Source organism: Bombus affinis, chromosome 1, assembly GCF_024516045.1.
Source record: "Bombus affinis isolate iyBomAffi1 chromosome 1, iyBomAffi1.2, whole genome shotgun sequence".
In the NCBI taxonomy this organism is placed as follows: domain Eukaryota; kingdom Metazoa; phylum Arthropoda; class Insecta; order Hymenoptera; family Apidae; genus Bombus; species Bombus affinis.
Window position 1 is genome coordinate 12,592,590 of NC_066344.1, and position 22,422 is coordinate 12,615,011.

Below are 22,422 nucleotides of genomic sequence, written 5' to 3' on the forward strand. Positions count from 1 at the left end.
GCGCATCAGCGGTTCTCATTTCCGATAAGGCAGCGCCCTACACTATTTTTCTCCTCGTCATTTTTGTCAAATATCAAAGAGAGGGAGAAAGAGAGACCAATTTCGGGGTCGATCACGTTAGGCTACGATCGAACGAAACGCGAAGCCGTCATTTCAACGCTGCAAATATAACTTCTTGCGTAACATATGAATAATCACGTCTCGGACGGTTGCTTTCAATGGCAGCTGCGCGCGAGCGAGCGCACATCCGAGTGCAGCCTCTGCATCATCGTATTTATCGCATTCCTGAATACCCGATGCCTGCCATTTTCGTTTTACCGCTTGACCGTATTTGTTCGATTCGCCGTGCAGGTATTTCCCAACGAATTACGCACATCGCCGATTATTTTATCGCTGGCGTCGGATGAAAATTATTTCCGTAAAATGCGATGAAAGAGAGCAGCGAGATAAAATTGTACGAGGAAGCGGTATGTACGTTTCCTGTTGCACGGCATGGGCGTTCTCACCGATCTCGATCTTCACGTTGGCAGGGATCGAGCACGATATACAAGCGTGTGCACGCGTGCTATTATGGTTAGGTGGGTCGATCGCAGCGAATGCGAACTGTAGGAGGCTGAGTTAAGGACAGGTACCGGTGGAATGTCGTCTTGGAAGTTGACCGCTCCAGCCCCGACCACCGTGTTTCGTGCTTCCTCGGGACAAGAACGGCGACAGTTTCGTGGCTTTGTTCGCGTGGCTGTTGATACTCTAGCCCCGCGTTCGATCAAACTGAGAAAATTACTTCTACGCTATGTTTCAAAGGTTCATCTTGTTCATTTATATATCTGTGTCTGTTTCATGGGAATATGTGAGAAAGTGGCAGGACGTGGAAAACGAACTGGGACCAAGTGTCCTGGAAGGCTGGATGAGGCGAAGCGAAGGCAAGACCTTCTTCTCAAGTTCATCGCTCCCGCGCATGTGCAAACACGAGGCATTCATGTGCCCTTTCTCCGCATTATTGTCGGCGGTCGCGCGTTAGTGGGACCCTTCTCGCCCTTCTGCCGTCTCCCCTTACGAGACGACGTTCCCGCCCTCCTGTGGGAAGATATACGATAGTACCCACGTTACTGAGCGAGGATATCCACTCGGCTTCCCTGCTCGATCTCTTTCCTTTCGATTTCTTCTCGCTCTAGGTACCTCTGTCGTTTATTCTTCCGCGTATTTTCTATCGTTTCAGCATCGGGTTCTTCCTCATTTTCAGTCCCCTTTTTCAAAAATGCCTTCACCTAAAAACGAAAATGGAAGCTATTTGCCGCAATAAACAGGCACAGCCATATTGAGATCGTATCTTCTGGTTTACAGAACGGTACAGGTTTCGTCTTCAAAAGTGCGAAATATTGATACTACGAATATTCGTCGTATGTATCGTGAACTTGTTACAGCGCGTTCGAGAACGCGAATCGATTCGGGTTGATTTTAAGTCGGTTTACGTTGCGTGTCACACGCTAAAGGTAGTAGTAACGTTACATCGAATATCCAGACCAAATATCTAAAAACTGTCCTGAATCTTAATATCCATTGGGATATAACGTTAATCTCCGGTCATATAGAGTGAAGGAGAATCGTAAGACTATGGTAGAGACTAGATCGGACGAAAGCGTTCTATATATTTGTTTCGAAAAAATGGTAAGGAGATGACCGCGATTTACGATCGATTTCGACGCAGTGGCGCGGCGTTTCTTGGAAACGCGTCGTTCAAAAATGGCCCCGGACTCGCGGGTATTTCGGTCCAACAAAGCCCGGGTTGATTAAATACGCGATCGTGGTTAGCATGTCGGCAATAAAAGCGTCGCGCCACGTCGTGTTTACGGCTGCTGGCCTTCCCGGACAAGTCCGACTCTCGCTTCTCGCGTAATGGTCCCGCGGCTGCGTTTGATCGCTAAATTATTTCGCGCTTCTCGCCCGAACTTATCCTCTCTGTTCATCCCCTTTTGTCCCTTTCTTCGGTCTCTATCGACTGTCTTCGTGATCTTCGGTGCTCTTCGAACGAGGATCGTGAACCGTACGCTGTAATTCGCGTTTCGCACACTTTGTAACTTCAGGCCACGGTTTAAAAGTTGAAATCGTCGCTACGAATCAATGTACCGTTTCGGTCGATCGTGTTCAGGTACTCGATCGCGGTATTCCATCGGACAATCGCGTTCCACGCGTACTGTCGTCATTCGAACAGAGTACGCGATCTTCGCGATCCTGTTCCGTTTACATCGATTTGTGTCGATTTGTACCAATTGTTCGTTACATTATTCCGTTACATTACGTTTTATATTTCAGTAGAGTATTTAAATTGCGCGAACATTCGCGGTTTATAAACGTGGCCAACGATGTCTCGTTTACGGCTAAAGCAAACTATCGGTTATTAGATCGAGAAAAATTGGATTCGATCGTTGTAACTTTCAAGAGTGTGAAAATCGACAACGATAGCAAAATTTCGATTAAATTTTCTCATAGATATCGCAAGAAATTCGAGTCGTACGCGACACGGCGAACGTTGACGCGTTGCTTGGTATCGGGCGATGAGAGCGGCAGAAAGAGGGAGGGGGAGAGAGAGCGCGGCGTGGCCCTGGCTTGTTTACGTCGCGACGCAGAAGGGCCTCGGCGAGGAAAAGGGGGCCCGAAGTACGGCGAGAGAACGCGCGCGCCTTCGCCGTGGAGCATTTAACGCAGTGGGCGCTCCCCTCCGTCTTTCCCTACCCCACCCCCATTCCTACCGTCTTTTGCCATCTCCCCACAGGCCTCTTCTTCCTCTGGCACCCCTTCCTTTCGGTTCTCTTTCCTCTTTAGCCGCGTGCAACGAGGACGAACTGCACGTTGCCCCCGGAGTGCATGCACAACGAGGACAGACGAAGCGTGTCTGAGTCGCTGGCCGCCATGACAGAGCGGAATGCATGAGAACGCAGAGCTACTGACCCTCTTGTCCTCCCCTTACCCCGTTCTCACTCTCTTTCTCTATCTATCTATCTATCTCTCTTTTTCTCTTGTTTTATATATATATATACATATATATATATATATATATATATTTGGTTCTTTCCTTCTCTGCCCTCTCTCATGACGTCTCCGTTCCTCTTTCGAAACGCTTCTCTCGCTCGCACACATCTCATTCTATCTCGCTCACTCGGTCGCCGACCGATCTCTCGCTCGCAGACCCCACCCCTCCCTTTAATCTCCATATCAATCCCACTCGCCGAAACTGGCGTGTCTTTAAGCGCGCCGATTTGGAATTTTTTCGCCGGCGTGACGCCCTACGTCGTCGTCGATCAACAACGACTCGCTGGCTCGCTAGCGAAATAATCGTTCGCGTCTCTCCTTTTTTCGCTCGTATATAGGAATCTTTGCATCGAAAGCACGAACCACGATCGAGAACTAGTCTATATTTTATTTTTCGATGTAAATAGGATGAAATTTTTAGGATCTAGGATATTGGGGATATTAGGATGAAATAGCGGAGAAGGGATTAGCAGTAAATTAAAAATTGCGTGGTGAAACTGTGGCTACCAGGAACGGTGAGGCTAGAAGCGTCTAGAATGTTAATTTCGAGTGGTATTGGCGCAACGATCGGGCGAGACACGGGACACCTCTAGCGAATCCGGACAGCATGGGAAAGCAGGAGAGTCGCGTAGACAGGTGCTAGCAGTCGGCGCGGCTGTCGTGTGCCAATCGGTCACATAACGGTCGCACGGTCGTAACACGACCGTCGCCGCCACCGCCGCCGCCGCCGCTGCTGCTGCTGCTGCCGTGACGTCAAGAGATTGACGACCACACCGCGACAACGACAATCATTCATAGGATTCGAAGGAAGAGGCGGCGGCGGTTTCTCGGCCGCGCGTGCGCGTTTCGTATTCGACTGGAATCGTCGTCGAGGAACGTTTTCCACGTATCCGGTCGAGTATAGCGTTCTAGGTATCGTCAAAGAGAATCAAATAGAAAATTTCTCGGTGGACGTATACCCAGCGTGTGATGGTTACGCGGAACTTTCTGGAGTAGAAAATAGACGTAGATCGTCGTTGACTTCGTTTACACGGGTCAGAAGCGCTCTGTGGCGGCGTTAAACCTGCGCACAGCCGTGGTATTTTCCTTTCTAGCGGCGACAATGACGTAATCCAACGGCCTTGTTAGATCGGTGCAGATCTATCGTGATTTATCGTTGTTCCAACGCGCCTTCATTTTCATTCGATCACCGTCTCCTCCGCTCTGTCATTCGATAACAACGTACACGTCTCGCTTCGAAATAACAAGGTCCTTCAACTTTTATTTACTCTTCCTTGGAATCGATTCCAAAGAACAAAATTAGAAGAACCATGAAGAAGATACTTCTTGGTCGTTCGCGTTTATCAGGTTCTACCACCTGTACGAGGCGCACAGGCAATGGAATTCCGCAAGGCAAACGGCCTTGATCCCGTATCAATCCGCAATAGCGGAGGTCTTTGCGCGGATTCAAGATGGAGAGAAAGAAGGACAGAGAGAGAGAGAAAGAGAGCAGAGAGGTAAAGAGTTTCGAGCGCGCCTTAACGCGGAGAGACGGCACTTCTCGTTGGGTCGTTGACTCCCCGTTTCTTCTTTCTTCGAATCCTGGGCCCGGTCCCCGTCCTCGTACCAGGTTCCCCTCCGCTCTTCGTCCTTCTTCTTCTCTCCCGTTCACATTCTCTTATACCACTCGACTCTGTGTTCTCTCTTTCTCTCTTTCTCTCTCTCTCTTTCTTCTTCTCCTTCCCCTTCTTCCCCGTTTTCTTCGTCTTCGTCTTCTTCGCCACCCCGTGTTCGTCTCTTCGTTTTTCGTCGGTGCACGCGGATGCTTCTTCTTCTACTCCGTTCCTGCCAGACAGTAAACAACACCACGCCGTACCCACTCCTCTCATTCATATCTCACACGAGCGTATCCCGAATTATTTGGATGCCGGCGTATTTCGCTCAGCAGGAGCGGGCCGGCCGTGCAACGAGGGGTCCCCGTCCGGTGGATTGCTGCGCGTTGCTTACGAGCCCGTCCGCTTCTCTTCTTTTATTTCTTTTCTTCTTTCCTTTTTTTCTGTTCCAAGCCAACTATAAAAATACTTTGCGCCCCGGCGGAAGCGGCGAAACTAGCCGTTGCTGGTTGCAGCCGGCGTGAATTGACGCGTCAATTGCCGGAAAACGCCGCATGCATTCCTCCTTTTCATTGACGTTCGTTTCTAAAGGCGAAACTGTCGTAGAGCAATAGAAAAAATGGGATTCTTGGAACGTCCCTCGTATTCGAAAATATACGATTGCGTAATCAGTGTAAATCGAATCTTTTGAGGCAATCGTTACTTGGAAAATCGGAGCCTTTTCCCAGCTCGTAGACGTAACCAATAAATCGAATCTTTTGAAATTCAATTAACATGCACGGACTGTGATTGCAAATCGCATAAGCGTGATTGGGACTGCATTATTCCGTGCTACAATCAGACCCGTGGTAATGGAATTTTTGAGACTCCCTTAAGGTTAACTCTCGACGACTGGTGGAGTTGTAGTAACAGCGGCGTATAAAACGGCTTGTGTAAAGTAGAACGAGGGAAATGCATGCGAACTGTATAGCACAGTGTTGAAACTATCAACCGATACGGTATAAGACTCCATGAATTTGTCATCGGCATTGATGCGACCGTTTCTTCAGAAACGTTTATCCACTCGAAACCATCAATTATCTACGACTACGAGATATCATTCGCCATGACAGAAACATCACTTATTCCTATGTCCTGTAGCGGTTAGAGAACGATTAGAATCCGTATCGGAACACCTGGCAGAGGCTATCGACGGTGTCTCGGAGGCGGCAGGGAGGGAGAGGAAGAGTTCTCGGGGTCCGTTCAACAGGTGCTCGTCGTCGGTCGTGTGTGAGTCGGCTGAAAAGGAAGCCGCGGAGTCAGGCGCGAGGAGAAGGCGAAAGAAGTCGAAGGAGAAAAAGAAGATGCTAATTGGAGCGGCTTGTAGCGTCCAGCAGCGCGTGTTAACACGACTTCCAGGTACTCGGTTTCTCGCCTTCTTCTTCCCTCTCGGACGAATACTTTCCAGTAGGTGCTTCCGGCTAGACTCTGGGCGGCCTCCTTCAAAGAATCTTTTGGAACTCGAAATGCAAGGTCGGTGGATAGAACGTTGGTTCTAGAGAGAACGCAGGGAAAGAGAGAGGGAGAGAGAGAGAGAGAGAGAGAAAGGTATGACAGGTATAGAGAAGGTGCGACAGAGGAGAGGAGGAAAAAATATTCGTTGACGAGTAGAGAACGGTGAAGGGAACGCTTTTCGAGAAACTATGAATGATGCTCTCTCCTCCCGCCTGTGTCTCTACTCCTACCCCGTTTTCTCTCTCGTTTCGATCCTACGTGTCTTTCGCCTGTACCCCTCCTTGCCCCCCGTTCCCCGCCCCCGCCTCTCTTTTTCATTTCTCTTATATACACCCGTTAGTCGGACGCGCTGGACAAATATTTGCTCGAATTCAGGGCGACCGCTCGTAAATTAGAGAAAGAGCGGCCGAGAGAGGACTCTGAAATTCTTCAGGGCCGTGCCCTTGCTTGCTTCCACTCCCACTCTCCCCTTTATACCGTGTGTTTCCTCTTCTTTGGCTTCTTCTTCCCGTATTTCGCTCCTCTTCTCTTCGCTTCCCTTCTATGCTCGCGGCACGGTGGAATCTCCCTCGTGGGGCGCTGGGTTAGACAGCGAGCGTTCGGTGTCCCGGAGTCTTTGGCTTCTCGCCGCGGCAGGAAATTAAAACGGCCCCTGTGAAGTGGCCTCCGACGTTCTTCCGTCCTGGCTTTCCTGAAGATCCGCGACACGCCGCCACTCGGTTCCGCTAGATCTTGTAATCTCGTTCGCGGTTTGTAAGCAAGAATGCCTTTAAAGTCTTGAGAGACAGAGATCGTTTTGTTAGACCGTGGGGAGATCGAAAAAATCGTCTTGATGACAGTTTCTCACGGCACTCTGCTAGTATATAGCTACTACTACTATCAGTAAGCATATAGCTACTACTTTACAAATCGATAGTTTACAATTTGATAATTACATCGAATGTATCGTGTACGTTCGTTTCTTATTGTTGGAGATGGTTTGAGAAATCTTAATACGGAAGCGGTCCGGTTTTTGGATGGAAATTTCAAATCGTCGTTCAGAACCCTAGCCGCTGATTGCCGCGTTTCCAAACGGTTCGGTTCGACTTTCGCCTCCGATTTTCCCCAACCCTATTTATAGCCTCGTGAATCATATGATTCGCGCGGTTCTCGTTACCAACGGATTTAGAGTTCCACCAAAGTGAGTGGAATACTTGAGCGGAGTAGGAGGGCGCCGCCCGACCAAGACAACAAGTCCTGTAAATAAAAAAGTCCGGCACCTCGAGGGTCGCCACGGAAGGCCAGCTACTAGCCCCGGTAGGCACTCGCGGAGGGAAACTCGCGACCAAATGGAGAGTTCGTCGACTATCGGACTGCACAGGGTGGGAAACGGCCGATAGAGAGAAAGAGACGACGTTGTCCATGGGATGCTGCGCGGTTCCACGTTCTTCTCGCTGTGATCTCGCGATTAGTACGAGCGAGAGACTTCCTATAAAACGAGACGAAGATACAGGGAGAGGGAGGCAGAGCACGCAGAAGGGAGAGAAAGAAGGAGGAAAAGAAAGAAAGAAAGACGATTACCATCCACGGGAGGGGCGGTGAGGATCAGAAACGCGACGGCCGGGGGGCAAGGGGTGCAACGTGGAAGGGGTAGAGAGTGGTGTGTGCCGAGTGGGGGTGGGGGCAGTGGCGATGTCCTAGCGAAGGTCACGGCCGGGAATGCGGTTTGCGTCCGTCGGTCCAAAGTGGCGTGCCGCGTTGCAGAGCTTCGTCGCTCTTTCTCCTTTCCCCTTGACGCTCGAGTCTCTCTCATACGTTCTCTTCTCTCGCCTTCTTCCTTCTCTCCCGTCTCTGTCCAACGTTCTCCGGCTTGCTGGCTCTCCTGCTCTCTCCATCGCGAGCCGCAGCGGCGCAGACTACAGGAATGCACCAAATGCAGCGCACTGACCGGTGCTCGTCCCGTTCCATTGCTTCCACTTGTTTACTTCGGTCGTGCTCGCGCGCGCGCACGCGTGTTTCTCCCGTCCCCTGGCGCGTTCTTCTTCTACACCCCTTCTCTCCAACGTTTTCTTCGTCGCTTCTTCTTCCTCTCCTTCCTGGGACGATGGATTCGTCTCTCTGTGTGGAACAGAGAGAGAGAAAACGCGCGGGTTCGCTACTCTACTCCTGCGCTTGGTCGTGTATCCTTTATCCCCTCGACGGTTCAGCGGCACCGTTCGTCGTTCCCATCGTCGCCCGTCGTCGACCTTCCATCCCCACGCCCCGCCCCACTCGTTTCTTTCATTACTCCACCCCCGTGCGAACGTTCACCCCTTCGCTCCGTGTGTTTGGACCGTGTCCTTGCGCTCGCCACGGACCCGTACGTTCTCTCTTGACTCTATATGGAGAAGCTCGTGGTATGCGCTACCTTGCCACCAAGGTGACCAGAATTCTGCGTTCTCTTTACTTAATGTTCCTTTCTTCTTTATACTCAGTTCCCTTTTTCTCTCGTATCTCGTGTAACAACATCTCGAACCATGCTTCTCTTATGATTTTATTTCATTTTCTTTTCTTTTCTCTTTCTTTTTTTCTTTTTTTTTTTTTTTGCTATTTTCCCATAGTTAACTACCAAATATCGATCCTCAAGGCAATCGAAATACAGCCCCAAATTAAGATTCCATCGATCCAGGCACTCATAACGAGCAACGACATTCTCGGTGGGGTTGTAACCGCAGTCGCGTTTCACGTCGAGAATTCCACGATCGCCAGCATTCCTCGAAACGCAGGAATTTCCTGGATTCACGGTACCCTCGAAGGGCGTACGTGTAAACGCAGCCAATATTCACGCATACACACACGCGTACCCGCTGAATCTCTCTGGAGGTTTGACGAACTCTTCTTCCACTCGTCTCTTCGACCTAGCCGAATCCGGCCGCGATTCTCCGTCTCTCTGGCCCTGACCCACCCAAAGGATGCAGTCAACCCCCCTTGCAGCAGTGGTAGATGGGGTGCTCCGGTGGGAAGCGGTCTCTGAACCAAGCGGAGGGTGGGACACTGTGTACTGTATATACGCGCTCGCGCGGTCATCGGGGGCTCTCTGAAAGGGGGGTGTACCTAAGCCGTAATTGTGTATGCGACCGTCTGTGACGCGTGTGTGAGGAATTCGTGCGTGTATCTGGTCTCTATAGGGAAGCGGAGAGCGTGTACGCGCGCGGACCAGCCTGTTTAGCGGCGAGCCGACGCGCCGTGGCAGAGCCATCGTGTAACAGAGAGGGGTTGAAAGCGACGAGAGGGGAGGGGGTGCGGTGCGTTCACTCCACAAATCAATACCCATTGGCTGCCGCGTGTGTACCAGCCGTGCACAACGAGCGAAACGTGTCACCCACCGACCCAAACCCAAAGGACGATATAGCAGCTGCACGCACGGCAGCCGGCATATGTCGGCCGATGGCCAAACCCGACGCTCCACGAGCGTGTTCGTGCACGTCTTCTTCCGTGCATCCTTACGTGGCGCATACTGTGAGTGCTGTGTGCGTTGTTTTGATACCATGAAACAATTTTTATCGATCATTTTGATAGAGGTAGAATCTCGTTCTCGTTGAAACGAAACGAGACAAGATTTAAACGTTTCAGGCGAACTTTACTTTCTATCCTAAATTTCCTAATTTCGTTGGCAATTTCGTTACGTAAATGTGAACGTTCAATTGTTGAGAAACTCGTATCTTATTTCTGTAGAGTCCATTCGTTGGAGAAAGTGGTATCGCGTACAATGGCAAATTATAAAATGCTTTTGAATCTCGAGATTGTCCGTACAACGAGATGTTAGCCAGCGCAACGCGTTGCCAGAGTTCAGGAAACGAGGTTTTCTAGCGTATCGGGCTTTCGGCTCGATATATAGCGAGGATTTGTCGGATTTGTGGAAGTTGCGTGGCCGCCCACGTGTATTCGTTTCGTTAATTAGTTACACCCGGTTGTTTTTAGCGCGCAGAGAACAATAGGATATCGCCTTGGGGCAGATATTTCCGGCGCGGCGGCCAATACCGTTTCTTTTTTCGACGAGCTACGTGCCTCGAGTCCTCCTTCTCGCTTCTACGCTATTGTTCCGAGTCTGGGGGCTTGCTGCGCAATTACTCGGCAGAGCCCGCAGTAACGAATCAAATAACAATCCTACAACCATCTCCGCCGAGCAAATTTCTAATTTCCTCTCGTAGCGCCTCGTCTCGACACACCGCCGCGCCGCGGCAAAGGAGGAAGGCGACGCGGCGGTGGTAGTAATACAGACACCGAACGTCGTCGACGGTTCTCTGGCCGAGCGGGACGTTCGCCTGTACGCGCCGCGGATGCGGGCCAATGAAATTCGATCTTCGGCCCGTGCGAAATCCAGCTAGAAATCGTTGCGATAGACCACGTTACTCTTGCACGATAGAAACGAAATTGTTTTCGCGGTCCGATAATATTTACAAACTGTTACTCTGTAAAAATACGCCGTACGAATCTCGCCGATCGAAAAACAAAACTTGTACTTTCAAAAATTAAAAATAAGATGCGTATCTTCCTCTGTTGATTCGTCTAATTAAAAGGCAATTCGAGCAACGCATTCAACGGCCGACAAAATTCACAAAAGCGACGTTCTTATCGAGCGGGAAGGCTGTAGGTAGGCGCCAGTCGAATTTGACAAAGTTGGAAGCCACGGCCGAGCAAACACCACGGGCCTTTATCCTGCTAGCCAGCCGCATCGTGTAACAGCGGCGGCGACGCGCACGGTCGCGTATATACCGTGTGTGCGTGGCCGTCGGGTGGCGATGGTGGGGGCCTTCATTCAGTGCGCCTCTCGGGGTGCGCGACGCGCATGCGCAACCCGTCGCGCGTACACACGCTACTCACGCTGTGCCTCCCTTCCTACTCTAGTGTTCCCTCACACGTACGTGTCACGCACGCGCACACTACTTCATCTACGTATATGGACTTTGTACTCGAGCCGATCTCTTTCGCGCGGTTGTCCAAGAACGAACGGCACACGGACACGCCGTTCTACGGCACACCGGCGCGGCGTGTGCGATCACGTACACCGATATTCGCGATCGCGAACCAACGCGCGCCGTTCGGAAGAGAAAGAAAACGTACGCGCGGCGGGAGAGGGAGGGCTCTGGCGGCCGTGGAAGGGAAGGTACGCGTATGTGGGACCTAGAAGGAGAGGGGGGAGGGTACGGTGCGAACGGCCAAGAGTGACTGAACTGCACGAACGACGACCACACGCCGCCAGCTCTTCGTCGTGCCGCGTGCTCGAATACGCGCGCGTTTTTTAGATTGCCCGCGTTGACTTTTCTTTACCCCGTTCCTTTCGCTGGATTTCTTTGGTAATCATGGAATAGTCGATAAGGAAAAAAGAAGCGGACAAAGACGGACGGGAGAGAACCGTATCGTGGACGGAGAGGGATTAGAACGGAACGCGGTGTCTCTCCGCCTTTTTCTCTTTTTCCGTTGTTGTGTAATTTCGCGGGTCGCGCGGGCGTGCATACGTGGGACGCGGTAAGCCGCGTGCTTTCGAGGTCGTTGCTATCTATCGTTCGCGTAGATATCTCTTTTCCCCTCGAACGATTCGAACGAATTACTTCTTTCTCTTTTCGATTTGATATTTCGACGGGCACCGTTGGAATTCTTCGGAAAGCGAAGACTGTTCGATTTGTCCGCGCAAAACCGCGAATGTACCGTTCGAAAGCTACTTCTGCTTGCATTCCCAGTTCTTACGCGGCCGTTTCCGCCGCGTGACTCGCGTGCCATTTCCTGCAAGGGAAAAACGTCGGATCTCCTCGGAGAGGGGAAAAAAACGACTCGGGGAAATAAAGAAACGGAGTAGTCGACGAGCACGTAACCCGACAGCGGTGTACAGAAATCGTTCGGTTTCCGGAGCATAGAAACGTGTGTGTCACGTCAGATCGATACGGTCGCCGGTTGTTTACAGCCCGACAAAAGTCGGGGAACGTCGTGGCCCGAGTTTTCTTTATCGCTTTACACGCCACGCAACCAGGGCCCGCATTTAAGCGTTTCTGTGTTCCTCGTTCTCTCAGCCCGTTCCTTTTTCCACCTCCGCCACGACCTTCCCTCTTCCTACCTCCGCCTCCGGCTTTTTACCCTGTCCTGTTTAGCGAGAGAACTCGATTCGAGTCGACTCGTAACACGCGCCGCCTCGGTATGCATCGTCCCGTGATGCATTGCTTCCAAGAAGCGATAGCGCACCGGCTTCAGCTTTGCGCCGTTCTGCCTCGCCGCAACGCGCTCGCTTTCAAGCTCGGCCCCCGTGACTCGTGGGAAAGCAAGTTCACCTAGGAGCGAGTCTCGTGCAAGCGCAGGTTTCGGTTTTTAAATGCCGGTCGTTGGAGTATTCCATGTCCGAGGTTCATTTCGTTTAGGAATTTTGAATATCGTGAAACGCGAACAAAGATCGTGAAGTACGTGACGATCTGTACGCCGAACATGGCAGCAACTGCGTTTACCATTTATTCGCGTTTTACTCGCACGCCACCGATTCTACCACCATGTTGTATCGTTCCCACGGTGTAGCTACACGTTCAAAATGACGAAGTAGAGCTCTCGTTATTCTCGTCGGAAGCTAATCATTCCATCTGTAAATAATCTTGACGCGTTTTATAGATATCATGATGTTTACAAATTGCCTGCTTGTCGCGTAGGTAATATCTACGCGAAGGAATTACAGGCAAATGTTTGCCTTTACTAAATAATTTAAGAGAGGAAAAATAAAAGGTACACGCGTATTCCGATATCCCGCCGCGAAATAATACCAATTAACGATCTTCAAAATACACGCACGTTATCGATAGTACAGTGTCATCGACCTCAGCCTAAATCCACCGAAATAGAATGTGCCGGGAAGGTGAGAAAGTTGCAGCCTCGCGAAAAATTGATGGAAAACATTGGTCCGCGACAAACTTCGTCTCTGCTCCATGTGCGCGAAGACGTTATCCTACTAAGAGGATAGGGGGAGGGAAAATTCAGAGAAAAGCGTATGCCAGAAAAAAACGTAGTCGCGTATAGTAGGCAAGACCAGCGACGACGTAGTCGTAAAGTGCGGTAGAATGCACTCTGACGTAGTAGACTCTGTGTATTGCTTGGCGCGGCGCGTTGCATTCCCCTGCGGTGCATTGACTTTGCCGCCCCTCTTGCGCCTCGAACGCCAAACTACCCCCCACTCCGTCCCGTCTCTTCTCCGTCGAATCCTTCTCCCTCTTTCTCCACCGCGTTGCATCGTCTTTCCCTCCTTGTCGCTCTTCCACCGCTTGATCCACGCCGCCGGTCGCGCCGTTGCACTCCACCGCCTCCCCGATGCAACCGCCTCCCGGCACAACAACAACATTCCTTCTCTCTGCAGTCCCTTCGTGCCACGGAGACCCTGCTACCAGACTCCTCTTCTTCTTCTTCTTCTTCTACTTCTTCTTCTTCTACTTCTTCTTCTTCTTCTTCTACTTCTTCTTCTTCTTCTTCTACTTCTTCTTCTTCTTCTTCTTCTTCTTCTTCTTCTTCTTCTTCTTCTTCTTCTTCTTCTTCTTCTTCTTCTTCTACGTCGTCGTTCTCTCAGACAGCGGCGTCCAAGCCGTGAGGAATCAACAGACGAGCAACACGCGTGTGTATACGCTTCGTCTTCCTCTCTCTCTCTGTTTCTCTTCGTGTAACTACGCCTCCCCGGTGGAAACTGGTCGCCCGCGAATCGCGTGTGCGATCGACCTCATGGCCACCGGACGAACAGAAAACGGCATAAGTTTTCGGTTGGTATGTATCGGAACGATATTATATCTACCTGCTGTACCATCGATTTATCGACTGCTTGTCGCTTCGAAGAGAAGAGACACAGAGAAACAGCGTAGTCACTGGATTCTCGTGGTCGCGTTCCAACGGAGTCGCGTTGCCTCGACGTTTCGTCGATATCGCTCGATTTTTCCCGCGAAGAAACACGAGCAAGGGTTACCTTCGTTTTCATTAATTCATGACACTCGTTGATACGTCGGTATAGATAGAATGTGAGACAACGTAGCATGGAGGTACATACGTGTGGTATACGGATATCGTGAATGTTGGATGAGAACGATAGATGGAAGAAATTAGATATCAAGTTGGTTAACGGAGAAACGCCTGTGTTTGTAGGAAATATTGGGCGAGCGATGGCGCGAGATTTGGCGGATCGACGCGCGGCAACATAGGAGGCGCGAATTACGTCGGTTTTCGCGAATTGTTTGTCTCCGTGCGTTACATCGATCTACCGCGAACACGCTGAACACCGCTAATTGGGTTATTACGCGGAGCCGTACGAATCGACGCGCGTTATGCGCACGTCGTCCCTCCTGTTTTGTTCTCGTGTTTGTGAACAGTCTCGACCCAGTCTGTTTACACGGTTGATTTCGAATTTGCCGATGATGCATTATAAGAGCTGTACGACCGACTAACGAGCCGTAAATCTGTTTCTCCCTTCGATACCCTGAAAAAACTATCCTAATCGCGCATGCCTGTAACGGAAATTACGCTTATCCTCGTCGAGTAATATAGCAATTAGACGATACCAGGTGTCACGGACCTGGATTAATTAGAAAAAGCAATCCGCGCTATTTCCTCGAGTTGGCCGACCATTTGTCGCCGATGATTATACGCCGGATTTGTCCTGCGTGCTATCATCGGGACATGTTCGTTGTTGAGCAAATCTTCGACACCGACGAGACGGGCAAAACCATGTCGTTGGTGTTTTTCCATTTCCAACCATTCGTCCTTGTGGACAGGTTAATCGTTGGTAAAACCTCCACGCAACGGCCAGACATGTTGTTAAGAAAGTAGCGAAATTCGTTAGACAAACCGTAGAACGTGAATAATGGGCAACCTTGTCAGATACAGTTATTTCTTTGGAATAGAAATTTTATTCCTATAGAATCTCGGGTTATTAGGAAAACTCATGTTTCAACCATAAACAGTCTCGATGCTTCTAATGACAACGATGTACTTTTTAGATAGAATAGACTTCTCCAAACAACTCTATCCAGAGGATTTAAAGTTGGACCGTGACTCGGAGACGTTACGTAGATTCCTTTCGAAGCAGAGAATTAGCCGATCCCATGTTATCGACTGTCGAAGATTTAAACCTTTGCATACCCTTTCTGACGAGAGACAGGAGTTCCAAGGAGGAAGAATAAAAACATGCCCAGGGATGGCATTTTCTAGAAGGCAGCCACCGAAATATTATTTGCTCCTGATAATAAAAGTAGCCGGAGGAGGTGCGCCACCGAGTTGCCCTTCCTTTTTACCCTCCTGTGATTCTTTTTCTCCGCTCTTTTGTCTCCGCGTCCTTCGCTTCACAAACCTTCAACATTTGCCGCTCTTCGGCCTGGTTGAACTGTTCGACGCTTATTTATTGTCGCGGAAGAACGTGAAACCATAAACCAATTGAACGAACGAGCGTTAATCCTCTCCGTACTTAAATCATCCTTCCTCTGTCTCTTTCCTGGCTCGGTTCTGCCACATCCTGTCCGTTCCTCTTTTCACTCTCTCTCTCTCTCTCTTTCTCTCTCTCTCTCTTTCTCTCTGTTTTCCCATCACTGAATTTCACAGCTACGTTAGGCGATTGTTTGATTTCTTAGCCGTTAATCGGATTTTCAGAGCTTTTTCCCTCTGTCGAGCGAGGAAGCATGCACCGAGCTTTCTCGAGTGTCACCCTCGGCTGATTTAAGTACACGCAGAGTTCACGGCAGAGTCCATCGAGCGGAAGTGGCGCGGTCGTTTTTTATCGTTTTTCCGCTGCTGGAAATTAGAGGCTTTCGCTTAATTCAAGGATTAGTCCTTAGGATGTGCATAGTATGTTGTGAGTAGCGCGCACCAATATGCATATAAAAGTTGTCTGCGGTACCTGAGTGCTCAAATTGTACGTACTTTCGAGAACCCGTGTTTTCTAGATTTTTCTAAACTTTCAAAACAGTCGGTGGACGTGTCGTCGTGCTTTCGACGCTTCGGAATTTTGCGATTTTTCTCACCGTTTCGAACCTTCCTTCCTTCACCCTTCGAACATTGGAGCAAAAGTGCAAGAACGCGATTGATGTTGAGAAACGAAAACCATCGCATGGATAGTTTTTAAACGTTCGATCTTAAAACTCGATGTAATTCCCACTCTTTTGCATCCGAAAATTCCATGCCTGTTATAAGTAAAGTAGACGAGAAAAGAAAGATACTCGAAGAGATGCACAGATTTGATGGTTTGATCGTTTTTGATATATCGGCGGATTATCGGATGAAAAAATTAGCCTCGTTAAATTTTGATTGGATTTAGAAAACCTATTTGGGTATTAGGTATTATTTATGCCGACAAATTACGGATTTTCCTTTTTGTATTCTCAGTTCGTTGACAGACCGGTGTTATGGCATTGTACGTGAGATTAGATGAAACGCATTCGAGCGACAGATGCGCACGGCCAACAAATTTTGCCCTTTCTCATTTCCACCGCCATCGTTTTTCCCCGTCTGTCCTTAGGTGCGGTGCATGTGACACGAGGTACGTGCACCTGGAGGGAGGGCGCTCCCCTAAATTACAATGATCGGGGCCCAGATTTTCGCGTTCCCCTCGTGCCACCACCGTTGCGCATCTGGGAAAACTATCGCGAGTTTCGCTGCAGTTGACGTGACTTAAAATCAATTTCCAACCTTTCACTTCCCCTTTCCACTACGATTCCTCAAATTATGTGAAATCCTGTTTTTCCAAAATTTCTCGCATCGTAATAAATTGATCGCTCGGTGGATAAAACTGATTTTCGCTACGATTTCGCGGTTCACCCTATCTTCTAAACGCTCGCAGGAATTAAGAGCTTGCAAGGCTTCCTGTTGCCTGTTGCCGATCGCCTTTTACGGCTTCCACCACTTTTCCCGAAACCAGTCTTCTGCCCGATACTCCATCCACGCAACAACAGCAACAAACGCTATATCGCCTTTCATTACCATGTCTATGGGGAATTTTCGCCGTATAACAACCCCTCGGTGCTCTGGCCCCGTTTTATCCGCTCGTCTTTCCTTCCAACTGATTCGTTAGCGCGTTTGTCCTCGGTGAAACAATGATGGACAACCGAGGAGCGAAAAACTCGCGCGGGACAATCGGACGAGACGCAGGGATAAAGAAGCAAAGAAAGAAGAGACAGGGCAAAGACGGAACCTAAACAAATCGGGGGGTTAGAAAAACCGTGTGAAGACGAGCGAGTGGAAAGTCCCGTACGTGGAAGCCGGTATCTCGTAGTCGTAGACACGCGAGTTTTCGAGTGTCGGTACCCCACAGTCTTTTCGACCCTCGTTGCGATCCCTTTGCTACCAATGAACCCTGATGAAGGGCGAGAGGGGGGAGGACATCGAAGGGCGACGTTCGGGCCCATGGGAATTTATCTTGTCTCGCAAAATTCTCCTGACGCTGGTCTCTTTCAGAGAACATCGCCGGACAACTGTTCGTTTGGTGACCAGAATGGAACTTGGAAAAGAGGGTGGAAAGGGTAATTTATCTTTTCTCGTACGTTTTCTTCGGTGTTGTTGGTGAAAATTTAGATTTACCCGAGTTTGGATATTTTTCCAAGTAGATGGAAATAACGAAGTCTGGCGAGCTTATGCCTCTAATGTTTCTATTTTAATTAACGTTTTACCTGGAATGATTTATATGAAAGTAAGCAAAGTATACAAAATTTAAGTGGTTGAATAATAATAGCGTATTAAAGGTAACGAAACTGGATGGGAGATTGCTTAAACGTTGAACAATTGTTCGAATGGAAATGTTTAAATATGAAATGTTCGAATAAATAACGAAACGCACGTGTAGATACCGTTCGACACGAAGAATTTTTGAAAAGCAACTTGAATTGGAAAAACAACTTCGGTCTGCAAATTGTTGAAAACACGCGATGAAGCTCTTTCTCCCCTCGATGCGTAACTTCGATATATCGATAGAGGAATGTGAAATTTATTTAAAGAATATGACTGTTTATAATTACACGATAATTACACGAATCTCATCCAGCAGTTTCGCTTGTTTTTTTTATATCGCGAAAGTACCCACGATGTTTTCGATGTATTCGATGTACGTACCGATCGTGAAACAACTTGGTCGCCGAATGTGGGTCGCTCGTGTCAAAGACGAGGGCTTTGTCGTTCGGTGCCGGCTAGCTTCTTGAGATAACAGCTGGCTTCCGGTGGCTAGAAAGCGCGGTCAACTTGTCCGGTAAAGTTGGTCGATCGCGGATGCGTTTGTTTAACGAACCGAAGAACATTGTGTTTGTCGAACGGTCAATTGCCGCGAATTAAGATCTCGATGCGAGTTCTCCTGCTGTTCCGGTTTCCATTTCGTTTACCCATTTTAACTATCGAACACGCGATAGAAAAACACGACGTTGGTGTAAAATAACAAAACGATAAGTTTTCGTCGAATATATGAAAACAAACGATTTTTCCGCTATCTTCGGTGATTAGAAGAACGTCGATTAAAAAAGCGTTGATTATCAAGATTTCAAATCTTCAGAAGCAGATAGCAGAGGAATTTCATTTCTAAGATCGACGTGCCAACTTCTCTACGACTGATAAATCCGCTTTTCAACAGCCACTTCAAACACTTCTCTCCTTTTTTATTCTTCTGGGTAATAGGCGAGTGACATTCCACCACCAAATTTAATAAATAACATTAGTCGATCGACTTGACGCGTAATAAATTTCAATGGGAAGAAGACGTTCCTTCTTTTCTCGCGTCGTAATATCTCAAATTTAATGAAACTTTCAATAACCAACGTAACATTTGTACTAAATAAAGAGAGAGGAAGACATTAAAAAGAGATAGAGATGGTAGCTGGCAGTGAGCAGCATCGCACGACGATGCACATAGTTATCCATCTTTACCGTTTCTCCGTCTCGGGGACGTGACGTTACGTCTATTTCCACGACTCTGCGCGTTCGGAACGACAAGCAAATCCACTTTTCTTCGTTCAAACGGAATACGGGAAGCGCACACGCGACTCGAATACAACGTTGTATCTCTATGAGGTGGAGGTTGCACGCGACATGGAAGATGCGATATATTTTCCGCGGACGCCTTTTCCTCGTAAACGATTCCCCGAATATTGCTGGTCCTCGTGAGCGTTCCACGAGGCGGATAATGAAATTTCGCGACCGATACTCGGCGAGAACCGTCCGCGCGAATTACGCACGATCGCGTAATAACGCGTTATCGTCGAAATAACGACCGTATCCCCGTTAAAATGGGGCCATGGTTTTAACACCGATAATGAGAACCAAGGCACAGTGCATGTCGGCGCCAAGGAATTTTTTCCTTATTTTTTTTTTTTTTTTTTTTTTATTCGATTATATTCGATTAATTATCGGAACGTCCCAAATGGAAAGCAATGGCGAAGTCGTTGCAATGGAAGATCGCGAGTTTCGTTTCGGTAACACTTGTTTCAATGGAGCTGGAGTAAGTTTATTCTGAACTTTGGATATCCTATAGGTGTCTGGTTTTGCGTTATACAGAGGCGATTTGGAAAATAGAGAAAATTTGAAAAATTTAAGCAAAATTTCTGGTGAGGGATGTTCGAAGTTTGTACTACAGAATATGTAATGTATAGGTAGCTTGGTTGAATTAACAGGAAGTACGAGCGTACAGTTAAACGCGAAGTTTTCAGCGCGTTACATCGTTGCGAACGATTCCCCCGCCCGACAAATCGACTTTCCCCTAAAATCGAAACCAGCCCCCGAAGCCCGTCGGTCACGAAACCGCCGTCTTCCCTATCGATCTTACGAGCCATCCTGAAGCACGAACATGCGCAGCAGCGCGAAGTTACCAGCGGAGTTGTACTTCAATTTTGGGCCGGAGGTGGTGCTGGGTCCGCGTACGTATTTCACACCCCATCCGCCTTTATCCGGTCTCGCGTCTATCGATCACGAAAAACGTGCGATAAAGCGGATGCTCGTTTAAATCGATCGTTTTGTGCATTCGTATAATTTCCATCGGAAGTTGATTGGCGAGAAGAAGTTCAGTGATACGCGAGCGGAATTTAGTGGCGATCCTCGTGGTCGGTGTCGTCGTCGTCGACGACGCCGGCGGCGGCCATGTTTGCGCCGGCACGGTAGGCGTTCACGGGCGGTACCATCCCTCTACCCGTTCTCCAACGACTTTGGAGAACGGTCGCCCCCCCACCTCCGATCGTCCGGTAAACTTCTGGTGGGGTACCGCAAACGATCTTCCGTTGGTGCCAGTTCTACCCCCCACCACGCGGCCGCCTCTCCTTCGTCCCCTCCACCGCTTCGGCAACCTACCGTGCTCGGTCTTTATCGCTCTACGAGTATCGTGACATAGTCTACTCGCCTCGCGGCTGCTGCCAGCGCTCTCTCTATTGCTTTCCCCCCACCAACTCGCTTCCCCGCGTCCATCCGTTCACGCACTCGGCCACAGTGGAGAGGATAGCGTTCCCCTCCACGGTGCTATTGAAGCGCGGTGGGGGGAAGTCTTGCGAGGACGCCAAACTAGAAGATCGAACTCTTCGCGTATCTTCTTGCTTTCTTCGCGTCCTTCTTCGTCTTCTTCGCGCACCTCCTTGATTTTTTGTTTCTGTTGCTTCTTTCTCGGTCCAACCATCGATTTCGCTCCTTTCTATCTTAACCCCCGTGCTCATTTTTTCCTTTTCTTTTTCTTCTTCCTCCCTTCCTTCCATCCCCACCATACAGCCACGTTACGCGTTGCTATACTTTGCGTTTCACCTTTTCCTTTTCTCTTCCACCGCTTTCTTTCTCTTCTTCTTTTCTTTTTTATCTTTATTTTTTTGTTTCCTTTTTTTTTGCCACGTTCGCTTCCACTTCGATTTTTCGTTTCGAGTAGAACGTTGTCTCCTTCTGCCTGACACCGTCACGATGGCCGACTGACAACCACTGCCGACGTCCGTTCCTTTTCAGGCTTCTGTCCGCCGGTATATCCTGATTGGCCCCCGCAACCGCGCCGATCGTTAAGATTCGACCAAGTACACCCGCTTCGCCAACTTCCCTCTCGTTGGTGTGCAAGTTTGAACGAAATTGGCTGGGGAACCGGACAGCGATGAAAGTTGCGACCGATCGTCGTCGAGAATTTCGGGGACACGCGAACGATTCCGAGACTTCGTCAACGAGGGGGCGCCCCACCGTTCCTTGTTAAAACTTTTTTCTCCCCGGCCAACTTCTTCTCTGTTCGCCGTTAATTATCGTCCCCTGCGCTGATATTTGCATTCGTCCGCGATTCCGCCGAGAAAATGTAATTTTCCTTAGGTAAACCTGCCCTTTCTCGCCACTTTCTTTCTTCAGTCATCTCGCGCCCTCCTTAAGCGTATCCTTCGGCCAGTTGCTGCTAGATGATTTATATTCGGGACGAGACGCGGCTCGTAAATGTCTGCTTACTTTCTCGACGTTCTGCGTGCATTGCCTCGTCGTCGATCGCGATCATCGCTGTAAAACTACATTTCACTTGGATCGTACGGAAAATTCGTTGAATTACCGGTTATTGGAATTTTTATGAATTTATACTTAATTATAATATAAATATGTAAAAATATTTAAAATATCCATATAGCGTTGTACTATAATGTGGCGCACCTATCAGGCAAAACGATACAACGAAACGCGTTAAATCGATGTAGCTATGATTTGCCGTAAATTAGATCGTTAGAGTACGGAAAATTCGTTGAAATACTGGTTATTGGAATTTTTATGGATTTATACCTAATTATAATATAAAAATGTAAAAATATTTAAAATATCCATATGGCGTTGTACTATAATGTGGCGTGCTTATCAGATAAAACGATTCAAGGAAACGCGTTGAATCGATGTAGCTCTATGATTTGCCGTAAATTAGATCGTTAGAGTACGGAAAATTCGTTGAAATACTGGTTATTGGAATTTTTATGGATTTATACGTAATTATAATATAAAAATGTAAAAATACTTAAAATATCCATATAGCGTTGTACTATAATGTGGCGTGCTTATCAGATAAAACGATTCAAGGAAACGCGTTGAATCGATGTAGAGCTATGATTTGCCGTAAATTAGATCGTTAGAGTACGGAAGATATGTTAAACAGGCGATGTTAATTTGCGACATTGTACTTTTTCGCATGTTATCGCAATTGTAGAGCAAGTTTGAAAGTAACTATTGGCCATTTCAACGAGTAAAAATTTCAATTAAAATTAATTGATTTTGTTCTTTCCACTTTCCACTTTTACATATTCAAGGCATCTCTGCTGTTCTCGGTACTTCAACTATACAACGCTTTCTTTTTAATCACAGCTGCACCAACTAACCTTCGTACTGTTACTTCTTG

General features: G+C 48.6%; 2 protein-coding genes across 10 annotated transcripts in view; both read left to right on the forward strand.

The window, feature by feature from the left end:
- LOC126921174 (serine/threonine-protein phosphatase 4 regulatory subunit 1-like) overlaps positions 1 to 22,422 on the forward strand; it is a 147,789-nt gene that overhangs the window by 106,477 nt on the left and 18,890 nt on the right. The gene's annotated exons all lie outside the window — the stretch shown is intronic.
- LOC126921427 (uncharacterized) overlaps positions 1 to 22,422 on the forward strand; it is a 98,950-nt gene extending 76,528 nt beyond the window's left edge. Inside the window, exon 2 of the mRNA XM_050733019.1 lies at positions 2,566 to 22,422. Within this exon, the coding sequence (XP_050588976.1) occupies positions 8,017 to 9,105 (1,089 nt within the window). The 5' untranslated portion in view covers positions 2,566 to 8,016 and the 3' untranslated portion in view covers positions 9,106 to 22,422. The remainder of the gene's footprint in view (positions 1 to 2,565) is intronic.